The 22,818-nt window shown below is 40.3% G+C and overlaps 2 protein-coding genes across 3 annotated transcripts; both read right to left on the bottom strand.

Annotated features, from left to right (window-relative positions):
* Nucleotides 1–1,392: 1,392 nt before the first annotated feature.
* On the bottom strand, nucleotides 1,393–15,540 carry irak3 (interleukin-1 receptor-associated kinase 3). 2 transcript variants are annotated; one of them, XM_028570391.1, is made up of 12 exons: nucleotides 15,478–15,540; nucleotides 13,115–13,303; nucleotides 10,981–11,118; nucleotides 10,270–10,433; nucleotides 9,007–9,071; nucleotides 8,287–8,401; nucleotides 7,336–7,454; nucleotides 5,371–5,569; nucleotides 3,165–3,227; nucleotides 2,852–3,019; nucleotides 2,335–2,692; nucleotides 1,393–1,686 (listed from the first exon to the last, which is right to left on the bottom strand). In XM_028570391.1, the coding sequence occupies exons 1-12, from the start codon at nucleotides 15,491–15,493 to the stop codon at nucleotides 1,571–1,573; spliced, it is 1,710 nt and encodes a 569-aa protein (XP_028426192.1). In that variant the 5' UTR covers nucleotides 15,494–15,540; the 3' UTR covers nucleotides 1,393–1,570. The 2 variants fall into 2 exon arrangements, with proteins under 2 accessions (XP_028426192.1, XP_028426191.1); XM_028570390.1 differs by lacking the exon at nucleotides 15,478–15,540 and adding an exon at nucleotides 14,635–14,978.
* A 2,628-nt stretch (nucleotides 15,541–18,168) lies between these two features.
* Nucleotides 18,169–22,735, bottom strand: LOC114550153 (beta-2-microglobulin). The gene is made up of 4 exons (XM_028570735.1): nucleotides 22,506–22,735; nucleotides 20,154–20,426; nucleotides 18,982–19,019; nucleotides 18,169–18,894 (listed from the first exon to the last, which is right to left on the bottom strand). The coding sequence occupies exons 1-3, from the start codon at nucleotides 22,570–22,572 to the stop codon at nucleotides 19,006–19,008; spliced, it is 354 nt and encodes a 117-aa protein (XP_028426536.1). The 5' UTR covers nucleotides 22,573–22,735; the 3' UTR covers nucleotides 18,169–18,894; nucleotides 18,982–19,005.
* Nucleotides 22,736–22,818: the final 83 nt, after the last annotated feature.

A 22,818-nucleotide genomic window follows, 5' to 3' on the forward strand; every position in this document is an offset into this window, starting at 1 on the left:
TCAGCATTACCTGAAGCCGAGGAGGAGGAGAGGTGGCTGGCTATACAGAGAAGCAGAAAGACAGGGATGAAGACGAGGAAGAGGAGAGTGACCATGAGAGGGCAATGGGAGAGAGGGAGGAAAAGATGGAAGAGAGAGTAGATGACAATGTGGTAAGGAGTAGGCACATTAACAGGGACTCTCAGGAAGGGAGGGAGACTGTGTGTGTGTGTGTGTGTGTGTGTGTGTGTGTGTGTGTGTGTGTGTGTGTGTGTGTGTGTCATGTCATAACGATAACAAGCAGTTTGTCTGTAACATTAAAGTTAGTGGCTGTCAGGTAACCTAACTGTTTAAGCTAACATTGAAAATGCTAGCGGTTAGCCTGTTGGGTAGCTGAAAAGTCTGTGTGATCTATAAAATCAGAGTTGATACAAGCATCAGTGTTCCTTGAATGGCTTAATTAGCTTCCCTTGTATTGGTGCTCTTTTCCAGGGCATATACTACTCTCAACTTTATTGTAGCTTTTGGGAAGGGTTATGGTTATGGTTATTGTATTTAGCAGGCACTTATGTCCAAAGCAACAAAATATGAATCTTACAATAGTTAAAATTAACAGTAAACAGTTTTTAAAGTTGCTAAGCCAATATTAAGCAAACTAGTAATAATAACAATAATGGTAATACAATATCAATTATCAATAATAAAAAATAATAGAAATACCATAAATATACAAATCATAACTCTAAGAATGAATGAATTATTTGAGTGTAAGATCAACAGATAAGTCTTGAGACCCCTCTTGAAGGATCCAAAACGATCACATGAACGCTCAACACTAGGCAACTCATATCATAGAATGCACACATATTTATAGAGGACTGTCTGCAGGGAATGTGTCTGACCAATCACGGTGGGTGTGGGCCGCCTGGGCAAAAAATGCCAGGGACGATTTTTTGTCCCAGTCCAGCCCTGGCTAAACTAAGCTAGCGGCGGCGCTGCTGGACTAAGACAATGCATGCACTGAGACAAAAATGCATTTGCCCACCTATATAAATATAGAGAAGACGGTGAATAACCTTATTTCAACAAATGGTTAGCGTATTCCTTTAAAGAAATGAAACAGAGACAGAAACCAAAGCTCTTCTTACTGTTAGTACAACAGACAACCAATGTGAAGGGGTTTAAATGAGGATGATGTTATTTCAATAAATCATTGCATCAAACATTGGTTTTAAAGAAAATGCTAATTACCCTGAACTTGGCTATATCACATACTGTTTAACGCCATGTTGTATATCACACGTGTTCACTTTTAAGCCGACAGGAGAGTTTGGGAGCTTTATATATATATATATATATATATATATATATATATATATATATATATATATATATATATATATATATATGGCTGCGGGCGTAGCACATTTGTTTTTTTCATACTCCTCTTTACTGTGAACTAATATGATGTGTTGCGTTTGTTTTCTTGGCCTGATCACTTCACCAGCTCTAAGTTGGCTTTATGAAACACTTTAATGCTGAACACACATGACTGGACAGGACTGTTGCAGGAAGTGGGCTCTCAGTGCAGTCACTGCAGTCCTGTCTCAGAAAACAGTTCCTGTGTGTTAATCACCCCTCTGTCATAAAGACTCAGTTTGTTCCTCAATCGCTCCTTGGCTGGGCTTTCTACCACAACGGAGTCAGCTGAAACACACAAAACACAAGCAACTGATCACTTAGGTTAGTTCACACCGCAAGTCTTAATGTTTAATTCGGATTTTTTTTTGCTCAGATCCGATTTTTTGTTTGGTTGTTCACGTGAAATGTGGCTTATATCAGATTCCAGTGTGAACTGTTTGCGGTTTCGAACTGGCCCGCATGCTCAAAAGAACAATAACAATGACATCAGACTCGGCACGCTGTTGCACTAAAGATAGGGAAGTCATAGGGGAAGTAAGAATTTTCGCTATTATTTCAAAATGTTTCTGCAATGGCAGCTGTGACATTAATGAGCATACACTAATGAGGTCTAACACCTCCCTCTCCCTCCATTGACTTGCTCCATCACTGTTCTCCATGTTGTAGGCCTAGTCAAGTTTTTAATCTTACCAACCGCCGCATAATTGGGACAAATGTCGATGTAGATTGACGAAAAGTCATATCAAATCTGCCTTGGTTGTTCACACTTGTTCTGATTGAGAAAAATCAGACCTGGGTCCGATTCAGGACCACATATGGAAGTGGTCTAAATCTGATTTGAAAAACACACTGTATATTCCATATGCCGTGATCAAATGTGATCATACGCAGGTTTGTCTCACCACTTTTGTGTGGAATCTTAACAACACTTACTCTGGGAACTGTCTGTGAGCTTGAGGGTGAAGCCGTTGGCTCTGCAGTCCTCACAGGCCAGACCCCCTGTCTCGGCGGGGCAGCTGCACTGTACGGGCCAGCTGTTGTACAGGTTTGCTGCTGCCTTGCCATCGGCGCCCGTGACGTCACTCAGATACGTCACCTCCGACTGGCTGCATTCGCAGGGCCCCGCCTGTGTTGAAGAACCTGGGAGGCTGTGCTGCTCATCGTGCTCTACAGGCATGGAGGACGAGGGGCTTGACTGGGCATTAAAAGGGTCTCCATCATCCAAGCTGTGGGGTTGGTCGGCATGGGGGTAGCTAGGCGGAGGAAGCAGCTTGCTTAATGCCAAAAGTACCTGAGGACAGTTGAAATTATTAGTATTTATCTTCTCCAGACTAGTTTTCAGTACATGAGGCGCAGTGGAAAAGCGCTACAAGATAGCATTTGGACCTGTGAGCTTAGAATATATATATAAACTGTTCCTAAAAGTCAAGAATGAACTTATATTGCTCACATTCTCCATGTTTGGTCTGCTGCGGTGGCGGCTAGCAGTGCAGTCCAAGGCCAGACGCAGAAGGCCGAGGGCCACGGCAGCTGGCCACCGACCGGCCGCCACATCCAAAAACTGCAGACAAGAGTCCACCCCACCGCTGTCCTCCACCTCAGTTACAAGCAGATCTCTCTGATGGAGCACACAGAGAGGTCGGTGAGTACAGCGCATCACAAAGGCACAACACTTCACGTCAGCACATAGAACTGTTGTTGTAGGACATCCCGGTGTATTACGTAGCCATGAAGTCCCTATTCCATCTCCAGTGTTGACTCACCAGTGGTGCTTGTTTAGGCACGTCCTCTATCACCTTCCGTCCTGTTACTGTTTCCATTATAACCTGGAAGCAAGCAAACTATAATTAATGGCTTGAGTGACATTGGTTCCATCATAAATTATAGTGCTATTTTCATAATAGCAACATTTATTCCCAATTACATCTATTCCAGTACTTATTTCAAATTTGTGCTACTTTTATAATTCTACTCCACTACATTTCAGAGGGAAATACTGTACTTTGCTGATAAAACTGAGGTTCTGGTTGTTGCTGCAGACAGCATTGTTTCTGACTCCAACGTGCGTTCCAGCCTGAGAAATCTTGGTGTGACTTTAGATCAGGCTTTGAGCCTTGACAAACATGTTTAAGTCCTTAACCTGCACTTGTTTTTTCCACCTCAGAAACATTGCAAAACTCAGGCGTGTAGTATCCTGCGCTGAGTTAGAAATGGTTACATATGCCTTTGTTTTCTCGCGTTAGATCTCGACTGTAATTCTCTTTTTACTTGCCTCAGTAAATCATCTGTAGATCGTTTACAATCGGTCCAGAATGCTGCTGCTAGGCTGCAGACAAGATCAGGGAGGTCATGATATATTACCCCTATCCTGGCCTCTTCACACTGGCTGCCGGTTCAATTCAGGATCCAGTTCAAGAATCTTGTAATTACACACAGAGCCATCAATGGTGATGCAACGGCCTAGTGATCTGTTACGTTATTGTGCTTTTTATGATTATAGATTTGTTATGATGTTTGTATTTATTTAGCCTGTGAAGCACTTTGTGACTGTCTTTGATAAGAGCTATATATTCTTTACTTCCTCATATATTTATAGATTATCAAAGATGTATAATATAATAGTAATATAATACTACTGATGTATTAATTTACAGAGGAAGTTAAAAGTGGTTTTAACTTCCTCAACAATAGTTATAGCAATATCAAGTAAAAAATTAAGTAGTGGATCAAGTAGCAAGAGCACACTTAAAGGGCAACTACCCTATTTTTCAACCTGGAGATCACTGCAGTCGGCAGCGGAGAAACAAGCTCCAATGTAAGTTAATAGGACAATTGTCTAACTTGTATTTACCTTCACAAAAGTGCCCATTTTGCCACTGACAGACTCAGATTATTATTCTAAGTGTGTGACAACATTATGGAAAGGATCCCTGCAGAGATAGATTTCTTAAACCTCTTTGAGACTTTTCTGTTTAACCAGAAACAGCTCTGAGGTTGCTAGATCTGAACCCACCAGACTCCATTTAAAAAAGCAATACTTTTAGCGTGTCTAGAGCAAACATATTTTCACATGTAAATCTGTAAACTGTGTTTATTTCAATCATAACTAGCGTTGTGATGGTTGGAAAAGTGGAAAGACGACCCAAAACAGCTTTCATAGTTTTATTTTGTTTCTGTCGACTTTGACTGAAGTGTGTTTTCCGATGCTAAAATTACTGTTTATTTACATGGAATCTGGTGGGTTTAGTGAACGCAATTTCGCAGATGTTTTTATGTTTAAAAAAGGATCTTACTCTTTAACAGAAAGGTCGACCTCCTTAGAAATCCTTTCCATAATGATGTCAGACACTTGGAATAATAATCGGAGTCTGTCAGTGGCAAAACGAGCACTTTTGTGAAGGTAAATACAAGCTGGACAATTGTCCTATTAACTTACATTGTAGCTTGTTTCTCTGCTGCCGACTGCAGCGATCTTTCTTAATACTGGACCAATGTCAAAGATTGTTGTTCCCATCAGTCACTTCGACACAAAAGTAGTAAAACAGTAGTTAACCTTTAAGTCAGCAATCTCGACTGCCCCTGTTCAAATTGTTCCATTCATTTAAATTAACCATAGTCTTTGCAATAACTTGTCTTCTTTATATCAGCATCAGTCACTCAACCGCATATTACAATGGATTTCTTTTTTTTTTTTTAAGATAATTTTTTGGGGCTTTTCCCTTTAATTGAAAATGGATAGATATGAAAGGGGGAGAAAGAGATGGGGAATGACACGCAGCAAAGGGCAGCAGGTCGGATTTGAACCCTGCAACGCTGCAGGACTCAGACAACATGGGGCGAACGCTCTTACTGGGGAGCTAGAGTCCTCCCCTTACAATGGATTTCTAATGTTGGTGTTGTCACGTTTAATCATCTTATGCCAGATGTACACACAGGATGAAGAAAGTTTAGCTAAGCTGTTAAAATCACCATTCCAAAGCTGTAAACATCCAGGCCGAAGGACAGCTTGCCATCTCGAATATATTCCTCAGGGAGGTATCCCATGTTGCCGTGGGACCTGGTATCCAGAGTGATGGTGCAGTCCTGACTGGCTGTATGAGGACGGAGACGAGCCAACCCAAAATCAGACAGCTTGGGCTGCAGGGCATCATCCAAGAGTATGTTAGCACTGTGTAGAGAAGCCATTATGTGTCAACTTCTGAACTTCACAGACAGCAGAGAGACACAAGACCAATGGAAGCCAACTGACAGTGGAGGTCCTAAAACCCACAATCCTGAAGATGCATGGTATGAACTTTTGAAACCAATATATGTAAAAAAAAGATATATTATTATATGTAAAAATGATTGATGTGAAGTGATTTGCTCGCACCCACTTAGAATCCGTGGTGAGGAGCAGAGTTTGTCTGGAGTTCTGCAAGCAAATCACTCCGCCCAACTAGCAGAAGTAGCAGTGCTTTGTCTTTCTGAGAATATAGTTCCCAGTGTGTATACGGTTAGAAGATGGCTGTGTGTCATGTGACCTTGTTATTTGTACACGCCGTGAGTATACAAATCACAACACGTAAATAGGAAAATGTTGGCTTTATTTTGTCACTTATTGGGAGCAGTAGGCTAGATGGAGCCGGTTACCTCCAGGATCTGTGCTAAGCTAGGCTAGATGGAGCCGGTTACCTCCAGCATCTGTGCTAAGCTAGGCTAGATGGAGCCGGTTACCTCCAGCATCTGTGCTAAGCTAGGCTAGCGGTGGGGGTGTCAGACAGAGTTACAACACACACGGAGATGAGAAGGGTATGTATGGACTTATCTAACTCTGGGGGATACGGGGAATAAGACAAAGTCCCAAGAAGTCGGGGTGTTCCTTTAAAGCTAGAGTGAAGATATTGGTATCATATGAAACTAACTGACCTAAGGCAGCCAATGGTACCAACTTTAATGCTAGCTTGTCAAAAAAACTTGACGGGGGGTTAAATAGGGGGCTAAATAAATACATTTATACACATTACATAAGGGCTATCTTGACCTCTGAGCTCGAGATATCCGAATGAAAATAGGTTCTATGTGTAATATCTATGGGTCTAAACTAATCCCATGCAGTTTTTCTGATGCGGTATAAATGCAATAAATGGTGCGTTTGAATATTTATGCATACTGGGGTCCCTAAACAGTCCTGGAATCACGTGATTTGGGTCTGACTGAAAAGCTGAGACTCACGTGGATTCAATGAGCCCTATTGTAACCCTGTGTGATGAGGTTAGTCCCCATAGTAGCCATTTCATTGAATTAAGACCATTTTTGGAAAACCTCACTATATTACACGATCTGTTGTGACCTCTAGGATAATCCCAGCCTCATGAAACTTTACAACCCCAAAGCAGAGTCCTAGGGCATTCAGAGGATCAATGGCTTTCCTAGGTACAATGACAATAATGGGGGTTTCTGAGCAGTTCCCAGAACAGAAGTGCTCGCCATCCAATCACCGAAAAATGCGATTCTTGCAGAAATCTCCAAGCATTGCATTTTCTATGGTGTTCCTCAAGGTCTTGGTGTCCTAATGTTTTCGACCATTTTTATCAATTCTGGAGTGGTAAAAATGGTAACATTATGTTTCTATGTAGATTAACTGTATGTTTATTGTGTGTTTATGCCATTTAAGCTAGCATTGACGTTGGTACCATTGGCTGCCTTAGGTCAGTTAGCCATTTCGTTTCTCTCGAATGCCCAAGATTATTTTTCTTATAGGAGACAATAAAGGCTTATCTTATCTAATCTTAATTACACATAGCTAATAACAATAATAAATCTTAGAAATAACCTCTTTTGGTGTAATAAATTGTAGTCACTTAATTTCGACCACTTTCCTTCTAACACGGACCATGCCCTCTTCCAGGAGACGACAGACAGAGGCAGAATCCTAGATACTGTATGTTGTACCTGGAGATATTGCCACAGATCACTGGGCAGGGCTGGGCTGTATGGAGGTGATGCAGGGCCTTTGCAATTCCTTTAATGATGGCGAGACGCTCTTGCCAGGACAGACGGGGCTCTCCATCCTGTACGGGGACAACATACCATTTTAGATTTAACGCAAATATATGCCTTCAAATAGCTTCAAATAACCAAATGAACTTTAGGTATTGGTAAAGTGGATGTAACGCTGGTTATCTGTGGAGTTACACTACAACCTGAGTTACTTTTAGCACTGTGAAATATGTTTCTATTCTTACTGTCTGTAGGTGCATACAGCTGAAGCATCCTTGGGCAGTATGAGAACAATAAAGTGCTTTTAAACATTAAATCATGTCAACATGTTCTAGTAGAAAACCAAAATACAAGTGTGAACCTGAAAATGAGCAGAATAGGTTTGTGTCCCCTTTAAACCCCCTAGACCAAAAAACTGAAATATTTTACCAATACTGCATGTGCTGTGACATAAAGTCTTCATGGTACAGGTAAAAAATAAATAAATGTTGCGTTCAGTTTGTAAATGTATGTATGTTTACATGCACACAAGAGTGCACTGGCAGTAAATACCTGTTTGAGCCGTCTACTACATGACTGCAATAATTAGAAGTTCCTCATAATAATAGTGCATTTACATGATGAACATTTTTCTTCAAGCAGTTGTGGTTTAATAACAAAGTCTAGACTCTGCCTGAGTTGCATTGCAAGTTTTTTTCCGCATCATATTTCTTCAAATGTTTCAGTTATGTACTTTTCTAAAACAAGTCACACTGCACGCTTGGCTTCCCACAAAGCACACTTCCTGTTTTCTGATATTGAATTACATAGCAACTGCTCTGGCTCAGTAAAGAAGTCACACACGCAGAAACACACTTCCTGGGGGCCCTAAAGCAAAATGAACAACTGCGGTGACATACGTACCCGATGGTGTAGTCTGTGAAAGAGCGAGCCGTTGGGGAGGTACAGATACACCAGACAGTAGCGGTCTTCGTCAGAAAAACAACACAACAAGTCTAAGATGTTTGGATGTTGGTACCTGTAAACACATCGCCACACTTCATATTAACCCTTGTGTTGTCCTCGGGTCAAATTCAAAGTTTTTTTATATCATAAATATGGGTTTCTTGACAACCAAATTGCCCCAAAATAACTGATGCGTGCATGTACGTTGTATGGAACCCATACAACATATACATCCATGCATCCATGTTCTTCGCAGGTCAAATTAATGATTACATCCATTGAATTGTGGTTGTTTTATTTAATTTCATGGCATTTGAAATTTCTTTCAAATTTTTTTTTTAAATGGTTTCAAAACAGTATCCTGACCAAATTTTGAACCAGTCTGTGATTCACTCAACATCCTCTGATCTTAACTACTCTATTAGTCATAATAATTCATAATATCTGCTTTCTTTCAAACTCAAAAATTAGGTATAATGTCATTGAAATTAGGTTTATTGACCATGAATTAAAAAAAGCGTTACAAAAAAGCGCCAAAATGTCAGAAAAGGTTCCAAAACAAATGTTGACCCAGAATGACAGGTTCATGGACGATGGTGAAGACAACACAAGGGTTAAACACACACTATCAGATCAAATATAGAAAATGTATTTTGAAAGTGAGGGGTTAACACGTACAAATGATGGATTTCCATTTCTTTTCTAAAGATATCCCACAGCTTCTTCCATGGCTCCATATTTACCTGGAGAGTGATGGATGAGGAATGCATTTCAGTTAGATGTTCATTCATTAGAAGGCTGTTGTAGACGAGTTTACAGGAGTCAAACACACGTCTGTGTTCACACAGGACACACGGAGATCACACTGATAGCAGTCCTCCTGAGAGGGTTTAAAAGGTCCCATGGCATGAAAATGTCCCTTTATGAGGTGTTTTAACATTAATATGAGTTCCCCCAGCCTGCCTATGGTCCCCCAGTGGCTAGAAATGGTGATAGGTGTAAACCGAGCCCTGGGTATCCTGCTCTGCCTTTGAGAAAATGAAAGCTCAGATGGACCGATCAGGAATCTTCTCCTTATGAGGTCATAAGGAGCAAGGTTACCTCCCCTTTCTCTGCTATGCCCGCCCAGAGAATTCGGCCCACCCATTAGAGAGAGAGAGAGACATCATGGCTTTCAAACGAGCAAAGTGGCAGTTGGTCAAGGCCACACCCCCACCCTCCACCTTGCCCCCCCCTCTCTCCTCCTCAATAGCTACAGACACAGAAATGGCACATCCTAAGGAAAGCTCATTGTGGGACTGGCTCTAGTGGCTGTAATTCTGCACCAAGGCTGAATTTCAGGGAAAGAGACTTCAGATACAGTATTAGGGGACCACTAAGGTCTATATAAAAGAGACTTCAGATACAGTATTAGGGGACCACTAAGGTCTATATAAAAGAGACTTCAGATACAGTATTAGGGGACCACTAAGGTCTATATAAAAGAGACTTCAGATACAGTATTAGGGGACCACTAAGGCCTATATAAAAGAGACTTCAGATACTGTATTAGGGGACCACTAAGGTCTATATAAAAGAGACTTCAGATACTGTATTAGGGGACCACTAAGGTCTATATAAAAGAGACTTCAGATACAGTATTAGGGGACCACTAAGGTCTATATAAAAGAGACTTCAGATACTGTATTAGGGGACCACTAAGGTCTATATAAAAGAGACTTCAGATACAGTATTAGGGGACCACTAAGGTCTATATAAAAGAGACTTCAGATACAGTATTAGGGGACCACTAAGGTCTATATAAAAGAGACTTCAGATACAGTATTAGGGGACCACTAAGGTCTATACATAGCATCCAAAAAGCAGCATGTCATAGGACCTTTAACAGCGAGCAGGCCATATTTCCCAACATGTCAGACAGTGTTAGAATTCATCAGTCACCTGTTTAAAAAGCTTCACTGCAATCTTTTGATTTCCTATCTGTGCACTGTAGACGTCTGAAAAGTGGCCCTCTGCAATCCTCAGGTGATGATGGAAATCCCTGGTTCCCTCTACGATGTCTTGGAAAGTGATTGTGGGCGGCTGAATTTCTCCAGCGGAGTTCACTAGAACACAGACACATCAGTATGAACCTCAAACGGCTTCATTCACACTTGTAAAAAAAAATCAACACCAGCCTGAATCCTAGTGGAAAGGGAGACCAGCGGTGTAGTCTACGTGATACACAGGTATATACGCAGTATACCCACTACGAAAGCTCCAGGATTTCCATATACCCGTTTAAAAATGCCCAATGACACACAACAACATACTTTCCATTATATTTTTGATATATTTTGAATTGTCTTCTGTGTTTTCCTTCGCATAGGCTAAATAAAGGGATTTCCACTGTAAATTGGTGCAAACAAAGTCAGAATGCAGGAAAATGAAGTCTGTGACGCTTAAAATTTCCCTGGGGGAGGACACCCAGACCCCCCCCCCCCTCACTATGATATGTCCATTCTGGTCCATATATTTATATAGTACAGTATACACGCTAAAATACATTAGACTACACCACTGAGGGAGAGTCCATCGAAACATTATATTTCACAAATGTATGTGAGATGAATGATTTAAATCAATTCGTTCTAATGGTTTTTCATTACTTACTGGAACATGAGGCTTGACATGCAGAACTCGCCTGCAGTTGGAGGTCTGAAGACACGTTCGGCAACTCTACCTTCACTTTAGTTGTTGACATCGGCCCTTTGGACTCTGCGCGCTGATTGCTGGGGGGCACAGGCAATTCTGAAATTGAAAAAATGTAATTTTTTTGTGCTCTTTTTCGATGTTTTTGACCCTTTTTCCGATGCCTTTGACGCTTATTTTACAATGTTTTTGTCACTTATTTCATTTTAAATAAACCCAATTTATATGACATTATACCTTTTTCTTTTTAGTTAAAACAAAGCAGAAATTATGAAATATTTTGACCAATAGTTAAGGTACCTGTCAAAGTTTAGTCTTGATGCGTTTTTTTTTTTTTTTTTAAATGCTATGAAATTGAATAAAACACCCAAAATGCATACAAAGAACGTTGTATGGGTTCCATAACAACATACTATTACATTCACGCATCCAGGTTATTTTTTGGGCAATTGGGTTGAAAGAAACCCATATTTCTGACATAAAAAACTTTGAAAACGGGTCAAATTTGACCCGATTACAACACAAGGGTTAAACATTTTAGGAAATATTTTATTCTTATGTCTTTGTATTCAGAACATGGACATTAGAAATATATTTCTATTTGAATGCCCTTGTGGCAGTGTGTACAAACACATTCCCCCTCTTGGTCTTCACAATTTGACTCTGTGACCTTTTTTCATATTTTCAACTCATTCAGTATTTCGTTGTTTAGAAATATTCTGCTACTGGATATTTCTGTTCAGGAATTGATAACAGTGTTGCATTTTTGTGCCACATTTTCTTTTCATTTCTCTACTGTTGTGCATATTTAGTCTACCTAAATAAATAAATCATGTATAAACATGTATAAAAAGAAGAATAAATAAAGGTTGAAATAAATGAATAAATAAATGAATGCATAAATATATTATTAACCCCTGTGTTGTCTTTCCCTCGGCCATATTTTGACAATTATTGACACATTTATTGCGCTTTTTTGTCTCTTTTGACTTTTTTTGGACGGTTTGAACGCTTTTGGAGGCTTTTCTTTGACAATTCAGATGCACTTCCCTACGTACTCACATGCTGGCCCCCTCTGGTTTGCCTGTTTGTAAAGTATACATGATCACCCAATTCTGTGTTACATCTAGGCTTCTAGCCTACTTCATTCAGTTATTATTTGGGAAATCTGGTTGAAAGAAACCGCGATTTCTGATGTAGAAACGGGTCAAATGACCCGAGGAAAAGAGGAGGGTTAAATAGAAGTATCAATAAAAGAAGAAATTCATGTTTTACATTTATTTCTACATTTTTGTCCACCTACATGTATTTATTGCTGTGTCCATATGTCAATAAGGTAGGAGGTCCTAACCTAGGGTGACCAGACGTCCCGGTTTGACCAGGACAGTCACGATTTTAGAGTTGCGTGTCCCGAGTCCCGACAAAAGCCTGTCAGGACACTAAAATGTCCCGGTTTACACCAACCATTGTGAAATCGTCCCGTTTGTCTGCAATTACATAGCTGACGTGGTCTTATTATAGCCCGATCATTAACTAAACCCATGTAGAAAGACTAGTAAAGCATCCAGCGTAGGATTTTAACAATGTGTGTGTGTGTGTGTGTCAGTCAATCATAGCAGTCTGCGCCTGCATAATCTGTTCAGCCAGCATTACAATGTATATTTGTAAATATTGTTGCAATGCCTCTTCTTACCGGTCTCGTTTTAGGTCATTGTGTCGTCTCATCTCGGGTTTTTCCCTGCATCCACCGTGTGTGTGTGTGTGTGTGTGTGTGTGTGTGTGCGGGGGGAACTGAGCAGCAGCTCAAAATAAAGTTGTTCCCCCACGAAACTCACTCAATGAATATTAACTGAGATAGCCCATAATGTTGTGAGCAGTAGGCCTATCTGTGTCTAATCTGTCTGTGTCTATGTGCGTGCACGAGCACTACGGTTGCGTGCAAGGAGTGAGTTTCAGGTTTACTACATCTGCCTTGCGGTGAGATATTGCACAGAGGAAGAGCAGGTGACAGCTGCTCTCCTCTGCTCTCTGCTATGTTCACAGTAAGATTTTCCATTGATGTAGTCATTATTGCCTTTAATTGTTTGTAACTGACCTCGAGCTGGACCCTGGAAGAGCTGCAGGGCCCTGAGGTGGCCCATGTCTTGCAGCACCTTAAGCAGGTCCTGCACTCTTGAATTCTCCTGAGCCCAGGACCACAGCAGCTCCCTGGTGGGACTCCGACCTGCTGCCTCCACGCGCTCCAACATGCGGACCTCTAACAGGCTGGGGACAACTCGGACAGCTGGAGATCAGGACAAACGGAGAACATTAAACCACGTCACACTGAGCTCACAGGAGGAAAGCGGTCTAAAAGCTAAAAGCCAAAGTAGATTAAGAGTGTTATCTGGCCCTAAAAAGAGATTATGAGCATAATATCTCTCTGCTGTCAGAGATAGAAAGCACAGACCGACGGTAACCAAGTTCAGGCTAAGTCACAACAAACTGGCAATCGAGAACAGGAAGACACACGAGATAATGGAAACCAGAAGAACACAAAGGGATGTGTGGTCACTAGACAGGTGAGGCTGACACACACACACACACACACAGACACACACACTTCTACATTGTAAAACATTCAGACACAAGAGATACACACACTAGGACTGCTCCCTCTTAGTCGATTAAACGGTCGTTTTGGTCTTAGTCAACTTAGATTTATTTAGTCGATTAGTCATGTTTGATGCTTTTTTCATGCTGAATAAACTAAGAATTTCTTCAATCGAGCAGCCCTAACACACACACAAACACACTTCTCCTACATTGTAAAACATTCAGACACAAGAGATATACACACACACACACACACACACACACACACACACACACACACACACACACACACACACACACTTCTCCTACAATGTAAAACATTCAGACACAAGAGATACACACACACACACACACACACACACACACACACACACACACACACACACACACACACACACACACACACACACACGCACACACACACACACTTTTCCTACAATGTAAAACATTCAGACACAAGAGATACACACACAAACACACACCATAGACTGTAAATACACACACACACACACACCATAGGCCTAGACTGTAAATATTAACACACACACACACACTTGTCCGATAAAACATTCAGACACAAGAGATGCACACACACACACACACACACACACACACACACACACACACACACACACACACTAAGATATACTGCAGGCTATTAATATAATCAATCTTAATGACTGTTGGATATTTAATATATTACTATTTGACCATTTATACATTTTTATTGAAACTTTCATGTCAATAAAGCTTCTTTGAATTTGAACAGATATGTAGGCTATATGTCTGGGTGAGAAGTTAAAAGGTGAAAGCCTGTTTTATGTGGCTGCGCTAGACCTGTCTCTATCAGACCTGTCTCTCTCTATAAGACCTGTCTCTCTCTATCAGACCTGTCTCTCTCTATCAGACCTGTCTCTCTCTATCAGACCTGTCTCTATCAGACCTGTCTCTCTCTATCAGACCTGTCTCTATCAGTCTCAACCCAAACCTCTAACCACCATGACAACAGCTGCTCCTCACCTAGTCCGCGCCACCCGAACCGGCCATCTCCACTGTCCATTATCTCACAGAACCTCTCGACGACAACCGGAGGGACATCGTAGAGGAAAGTGGAGGAGTCCATGTCAACGGGCGCTCTGACAGGAGGACACTGGTCCACTTGCTAGCCTACACCTCTGTTGTGGTTCAGTGTTGCTCAAATATGGAAACTCCACCCGCGCGCTGCATAGCTGACTGAAGGCATTATTCAGCGAGTCAATAAACTGACTCACACGCTGCCATTTGAAAGGAAAAACCCAGAGTTCCACAGTCAAACAACCGCGTAAGAAGCGAACAGTGGCGGAGGGATACGGCACGATGTAAGCCAGTGTTTCTCAACGGGGGCGGTACCGCCCCCCAGGGGGCGTTCAGAAGATGATGGGGGGCGTTGGAAGCAATATTTTGGAAAGGGGGGCGTTGAGGTGCCCTTGGGGGGCGTTTGTTTGAAAGCTAGTTTAAACCAAAGATTCACAATAACAATACATGTTTACACTTAAACTACTAAAGAATAAGTAGTCTGCAACATTAAAACTGCCAGTTTTAATGTTTTTTGCACTAAGACTGGACGGGTATCCTAACTTTTCTGTGCTTCTGTCATCTTTGTTTGGCGCAGCTCCGTTCATGGAAATGGGACGTCAGAGTATCATCTTAAATGAGCTCTGTAGCTACTACGTGAAGCTGCGTTCAGATAAGAAAAAAATAAGTAATCGCCGTGACATCCTGTTGTATTCTTTAACCCCCCCAATGTAGCACAAGTAGACTTTATATTTCACAGTAACCGTTTTTCGTCAGATGGTTTATAAAACACAACGTTTCCTACTGTACCTGAATGCAGCTTCATTTCACGGAGAAAGAGAGAAAGAAAAGAGACGTGCGAGAAACATTTATCTGTTCCATAAACTCGCGGGCAGTTCAGGGCTTGTGTTTGGTGTTTTAAAACTTTCTTATGGAAGCGATAGAAGCAGTGATGTCACCGTTTACTGTACGGGATTCTCACACCTCCACAAAACGCAGCGCGATGTGGGGTTGCGTTTTCTCCAAATGTTTTTTTCTGCTGTTTACTCCCAAGACAGGCGATAGCAAACATAGCTAGACTCTTCTAACCCTAAAAAACGGCTCTCACTAACTTTCAAAGGTTGTAAACTTATTTCCATTCGGCAGTAGGTGTCGTTCTTCAAGTCGTTTGTCATCACCAAAATACTTTTCTGTGTGTGTGTGTGTGTGTGTGTAATCATTCTGCTTTTACCCCTTGATAAGTGCCAGCTTGTTTTCCGTTGGAACAATTCGATTTTAGATTTTAATGAAAAATAGATTTGAATGTTAAATTGCTAGCTGTTTCTGATTGGCTACTGTTAGTGTTTGTAATAATAATAATAATAATAATAATAATAAGCATAATACATTTTATTTAAATCGCATTTCATGACACCCAAGGTCACTTCACAAACAAAAAAGGACATTCAAATTATAGTCATCTTATAAGGTGCTGATGTTCACATCATGCAGCAGACCTTTTGATAATACCTATTTATAGTTTGAATGTTACATATCTAGTCGTTCTGATTGGCTGCTGTTATTTAATTTGGATGTCAAATGGTTGCATTTTTTTTTTTAAACCTGTAAATATATATAATTTCTATTCACATGGCGTTTTTGATACCTGGGAAACTAATACATGTGTTGTTTGTCATTCGATGATTTGATTTTTTGATTATTTTTTATAACAATAGTAACAACAATAATAGGCCTATATTAGCGTAATCATTAATATTCGGGGCATTTAGCCTACATAATATTTGATGGGGGGCGTTAGGGACCTGGATAATGGATAGGGGGGCGCTGGCACAAAAAAAGGTTGTGAACCACTGATGTAAGCATTGACATATACGGTATATAAGGATGTAAGTTGGATTCCACGACGAGACGCTTCCTCCTTGCACGTTGTATTCACGAGTACAACGCGGTTTTTGTTGTCTTCCCGTCGATATGCAAATTTTTGTTTTTCTGGGTCAAAATTTCAAACTACAATTGGTTGGCTCACTTTGCTCGACGTTTTTGTCACTTTTTTTAATCTTATTTTTTAGACATTTTGTCCATTTTTTCAATGTTCTTGTATCGTTTATTTCTTCAAAGTGCTGGAAAACTGAATAAAACACCCACATTCAATGAAAATAGTGAACTAATCATTTCACGGAACCATCCACGTTATCTTTTTTTTTTGGCAATGTGGTTGAAAGAAACCCACATTTTAACAACAGGTTAAGATTATTTTTTGAGGCTTTTCCCTATATTAGATATAGTGACAGTGGGTAGACAGGGATGTGGGGAGACAGAGAGAGAATGACACGCAGGAAAGGGCCACAGGTCGGATACGAACCCGGGCCGCCGCAAAGGACTCAGCCTACATGAGGAGACACGCTCAACTGGGTGAGCTATGGGGCCGCCCGTAACAGTTTGCGTTTTGCCCTAAACTGCAATTTGCATCTCTCCAAACAAACGTTAGGCTACTGTTACTGTATATGTAGGCTATTCATTGCAATTTGGAAAATTATGTAGGTTAGGCTATGTAGCCTTCATAAATTTATTTAAAATTCATACCATTAATAACTAAGTCAGTATGAAGCTAGTCTCACAGAATCCTGAAGAGGAACCCACTGAAAAGATGGCTTAAAAATTCGTTCAAGATTTAGTTTATCTATAAAATAGGCAATCTGAAGTCACCCTCTAACATATTTGATTTAGAGAAGTAAGGACAACACATTCTTTAACATAATGTAAATGGGACACCGTGGTCTTTGTCTTCTAAAAGCAAACACGCTGCAGGACAGTGAAAAAGGACTTTATTTTAAAGGTCCCACACACTCCTGATTGTTGCTTAGGCCTACCAGTCCTTATTTAAGTTCAAATATGTTCGGTGAGAGTTGACAGTAGGTACTTTGAGACAGTATTGAGTGACCCTTAAAAGAATGTTGACGTAATAACGTTTTCAACATAAACTATGACCGTGGTCAAAATGTCAAAAATCCAATGTTTCTGGCAATTCAGATTCCTTCCTAATGTGCCTCCGATTTAAGTTATGGTGGCCAAAATCCACATATCTTGTTCTGTGCAAAGATATGATCCCAAATGTATCTGAAGCCAGTATGAGGCTTAATGCAGTGAATCAAATGAAGTGGCCATGTTTCAAAGTGAAGTGTTTTAGTGTGAAGTTCCCCTTTGTTGTTTCCCCAGGACGTTTAACTGAATTTCCCCCCTCTGGAGATTGGTCCTCCATTACTTCACATTGAAATTGTGTTATAGGAAGAGGTTTGCTAATTTCCAGTGTGAACAGGAGGAATGGTTACAGCACAGTCTGTTTATTTCTTCATACCTGACAGACATGAAAAATACTCTTTGGACTCTTCAGTGCAGCTAATATTTCACTGCAAAAGCCCCTTTCCTTCCAAAAAGCTAAAGTTTTGAAACTCTAGTGTGAAATGTAATATATTATATATATGAACAATAATCTGAACAGGGAAGCGTGATAAACACCTTTATTACCCAACCATATTGTATATGATACATTTACAGACATTATGAGCCTAACATGTCAATATTCATCAACTGAGATCTACATAAAGAAGTGCTCAGGTTTGGGAGTCATTCTGCATAATGAACTGGAAAATAATAAGCTTAATATTTCATAAGATAAAATGGTGCACAAGATAATTAAAAAAGCAATTTCATGTGATTAAAATATTTTAGCCATTACAGATTAAGCATTAAAAACACATAATGCAAACACTTACATGTCCAAACATTAAAGGCTTCCTTAAAGCCCCATTAAGCAGTACAATGGTAAAGTTGGTTGTGGGCTCAAAGCTGACTGGATGCCAACATCCATCATTCAATTTAACTAAAAACTGATTCCATATTTTGTGCATGCACATTATTTTGAAGAGATAAACCGAATGGACAGGTATGTATTGTATTTATCTTTTTGATCACTTACCCTCCACCTTATTTATTATTTTTATTTATTGATCTGTTCCTGTGTGGCTACACACTAACAGGCACATCTAGTGGTTCAACTACTACTTAATGGAGCTTTATTGCCATTTGCTATTTCTGGTATAAAAACATACAGATAAGTTGAAGTGCAATTGTTTCTGACATTTTTATGATGCTCAAACTTTCACGATAAAACCCAAGATTACAGATAGTCAATGCCAATCTTCTTCATCTTCCTGATACTGAGCACACCTGTGGTCATCAAACAAAAGGGTTAGAAACAGTGTCACTTATTCACCGAATTTAAAAATGACATTTAGAATGAATATGGGTACACACCTGGAGCAAGGCCGAGCGTAGAGTTTACATATCTGACTCTGTAGAGAAACAAAAACATGTTAAAAAATACATCCGCGGAATCTTGCTTATCTGGGGAACGTTCAATCTCAAAACAGTGCGCGCCGTTTTCCTACGGTGTCCATGCGGAGCGACATGTTTCCTCGGAACAGTGTGAAAGGGTGTCCGACGGACTTTAAATGTGTTTTCTCTGCTTTGGTGGGCGTGTCTCTCGTTTATTGGCTGTGTCAGAGCCGATAGCCAATCAGCCGTCAGTAACCTTCTCCAAAGCTGCTACACCAAATGCACCACTCTTATTTTGTTGTTCGTAGACAGGCTAAGAATCTTCATCTTCCTTTTGTATAAAACATCCCGTGGTTAGTTTTCTATCAAGTAGCCGAGTTGTTTTGTGGAATGAAAATGTACACGTACATGTAATGGATTCCTCTGAGTTGTTTTTTAATTCATAAAAATAGACTTAGCAATGACCTGATGTCTAAACATTTGATTTGGAAAAAAAGTATCCCTCTTAGAAACTGTTGTTTACACTGTAAAAAATTGCAATTACTTGTATTAGTCTTTTTTACACTTATTTTATGTGAAACTTTGTAATGTACTTTCATAGTGCAATTTAGAGAATGTTGTAGAGCAGTGGTTCTCAAATGGGGGTCCGTGTCCCCCTAGAAGTACTCTGGAGGACTGCAGGGGGTACGTGACATTTTTTGCTAAATGTTTTTCAGTTCAAAGGCTGTAGTTACTTCTACTCTTTCTTTTTTCTCCAAGTTTGTTGCTTTTTTCAAAGTTTTTGTCTCTGTTTTTGAAGCTTGTCACCTTTTTTTGAAGGTCTTGACGTTGGTTTTGACGTATTCTTGCCTTTCTTCATTACTTAAGTTTTTGTTATTATTTTCGGCCTATTCTTGCTTTACTTCCTTCTTTCTACCGTCTTTTTCTAAGGTTTTGTCTAATTTTTCCACGATCATTTAAATATTTTTGGGGGAACATTGTTGAAAAAAGCTGGAGAACCACTGGTGTAGAGTGTAGTGTTATGTGTAAATCCTTTCTTGTCTTTTTTTTCTTATTCTAAATGAGTATACTCTGACTGTAAACCTAATACTGTAATTAATGGGGGTAGACAGTAGACAGAGAAAGAAAAAAACAGAGAGACAGACACATACCCCAGTGGTATGTTAGGGTCTTTCCCACGTGAGTCACTTTGCAGGCAAAATTGTCTCCGTTCTTTGGTGTAAAGGGCACGTGTTTGGTTAGGTGGTAGTGCCAGTTCTCCTCAAAGGCCAGGTCGGTCTGCTTGGATCCTGGCAGTTCCTGTCCATTCTTGAGCAGTTCGATGGTGATCTCTGGTGGGTGGAAGCCGCTCACGTGACAGATGAGGGTGTTGGCTTGATCAAAGTGTCCCGGTTCCCGGCTGTAAACCTGGACCTTGGGCGGCGCTACCAAGAAACAGAAGAACTTTCACACTTGGGCAGAAAGTATTTGATGCAGTGGTGTAGTCTGATGTACTGTAGTCGGTATACTGTACTGTATATATATATATATATATATATACACACACACACACACACACACACACACACATATGGGGTGGGGGAGAAATACCTTTATTTTGTGTAGAAGAAAACCACAGATGACAATTCAAAATATATCAAATATAATGGAAAGTATGTTGTTGTGTGTCATTGGGCATTTTTAAGTGGCTGGAGCTTTCTTAGTGGATATACTGTGTATATACCTGCGTATCACGTAGACTACACCACTGGTTTGATGTAAATATGAATGAGCTGGCGGACTAATGTAGATTTCACTCCCTTACTTGCTCTACTCAATACATTATAGATTCTGCCCCCTTTTCACCCTACTATTAAACTACCAGACTGATCTCATAAAGTGGCGTATGTATGACACGCCAATTCGTATGCCGTTTTGGCGTGTTATGAAGACGCATAATCGTTTTATAGCGTGTTTATCAACGCCGTTTGGCCTCCATTGACCTACATTACATGTAAATTATTGCCGTAGCGAGTAGAATGAAAGGACTGAGGTCCGTGGAGGGGAGGTTGGCTGGGGTGGCAGATGGGTAAAAACACAGGACTTTCACCCAGGAGAGCCGGGATCGTGTGTGGCGTTTATCAACCATTTCTTTTTTTTTTTTTTAAATAAAGCCTTCCCCAATTTTCCTAAACCCAACCGTTTGTTTTCCTAAGCGTGTGACGTTGGTCACCGTCGTGTTTTTGTCGTTTTTTTGTGTTACTAAAGCCTTTCCCAATGTTCTTTCCCTAAACCCAACCACGTGGCGACGCCATGGTGTCTATGTTTACATCCGCTGTATACAGCGTAGACATACACGCGGATAGCTCAAAATGCGTACAGATAACACGCCATTTGACTTTAGGAGAGTGGCGTGTATGTTTACGCAAAGTCATGATACCATGTTGAAACTACAACGATATGCTGTAGTATTATGCACTGTTGTAATGTAACGTTACTGTACTTAAGTAGAAATTTCACGTATCTGTATTTTACTTTGTTATTCATATTTCTGGATACTTTTAGTCCACTACATATCCTAAATCAAATGTTTACTTTTACTCCGCTACATTTCCCCTAAGCATCTTAGTTACTCGTTACTTGCTAAGAAATGTTTTCGTACGTTGGAGTGAAAGAATCTTCACTCCAAAAAATCGAATTCTTCTTGACTTGATGTTTAAGAAGGTGTGGAAGGTACGGACCTATTTTCACAGCAGACATGTTGACTTGTCACAGTAGGAAAAGCACAGCTGAGATTAATAACCTTAACGATGGCTCCATTCCATCAAGTGTCCCAGTAAGATATTTCAGTGAGTCACCATGCACAATACCAGGACCTCTCCTAAGTGGAACGCAGCCATCAGTAATGGGTTTGAATACACCTGTGCTTTTCCTGCTATGACATGTCAACATGTCTGCCGTGAAAAAGGCCTATTGTACTTCACTATAAAGAAAGCCACAATAAAGTTCATAATCAAAGTTTTTTTTATTTTATTTCTACTTTTACTTATAATAGTTAACATTTAATATCATAAAATGACTTTTGATACTTAAGTACAGTGAATATCAGATACTTTAAAAGACTTTTACTCAAGTAATATTCTAAATGTTGACTTTAACTTCTATCAGTCATGTTCTGGTAAGATACTTTGACTTAAGTGTAGCTTTCTAAGTACTGTATACAAGACTGATAAAATGTTACTATTAGCATATAACACGACACTAGAGCGCCTCCCCTTTAAACTCATGATTCTTTAACACACCGCATTTCTCTAAGTTTCTACTTTACTTTTAGGGGAACTATTCATTTGGCTATTTCTTCACATGTTTGTGTTTAAGTAGGCTGTGAACTAAACGGGAACGTTCAACCTGGTCAGACCCGAGCCCTTCTGGTCCTACTTGCCATTTCAGAGAGGCTTCCGCGAAACAACACAGCGCCATTTGTAACTATATTGTCACATATAAAAGTACAGTAGATTACTTACATTCTTTGGCTGTTGAAGGACAGAGACATAGCAGACCGACGAGAAGTGCGCAGACAAACATCTTCATGATTTTACCTTCCGTTGGTCTCCGTAACGTTACAGAAAAGTGTCGTATCGTCAAATAAAGCTGCCCCGCGAGCCAAAACGAAAGTAAATGTGTTTTTTATTCGGGAGTTCCTTGGGTTAAACGGCGGGGACGCTGTCGGTCCGGGTCCGCTCGAAATGACTAAAAAGTGCATCCGGGAGGTTGTCCACTTCCTCCACCAATAGAATAATCCAGATGAAGTGTTGCTAGGTAGATTTTACTACGAGA

This window comes from Perca flavescens, chromosome 23 (genome assembly GCF_004354835.1).
Source record: "Perca flavescens isolate YP-PL-M2 chromosome 23, PFLA_1.0, whole genome shotgun sequence".
Classification (NCBI taxonomy): Eukaryota; Metazoa; Chordata; class Actinopteri; order Perciformes; family Percidae; genus Perca; species Perca flavescens.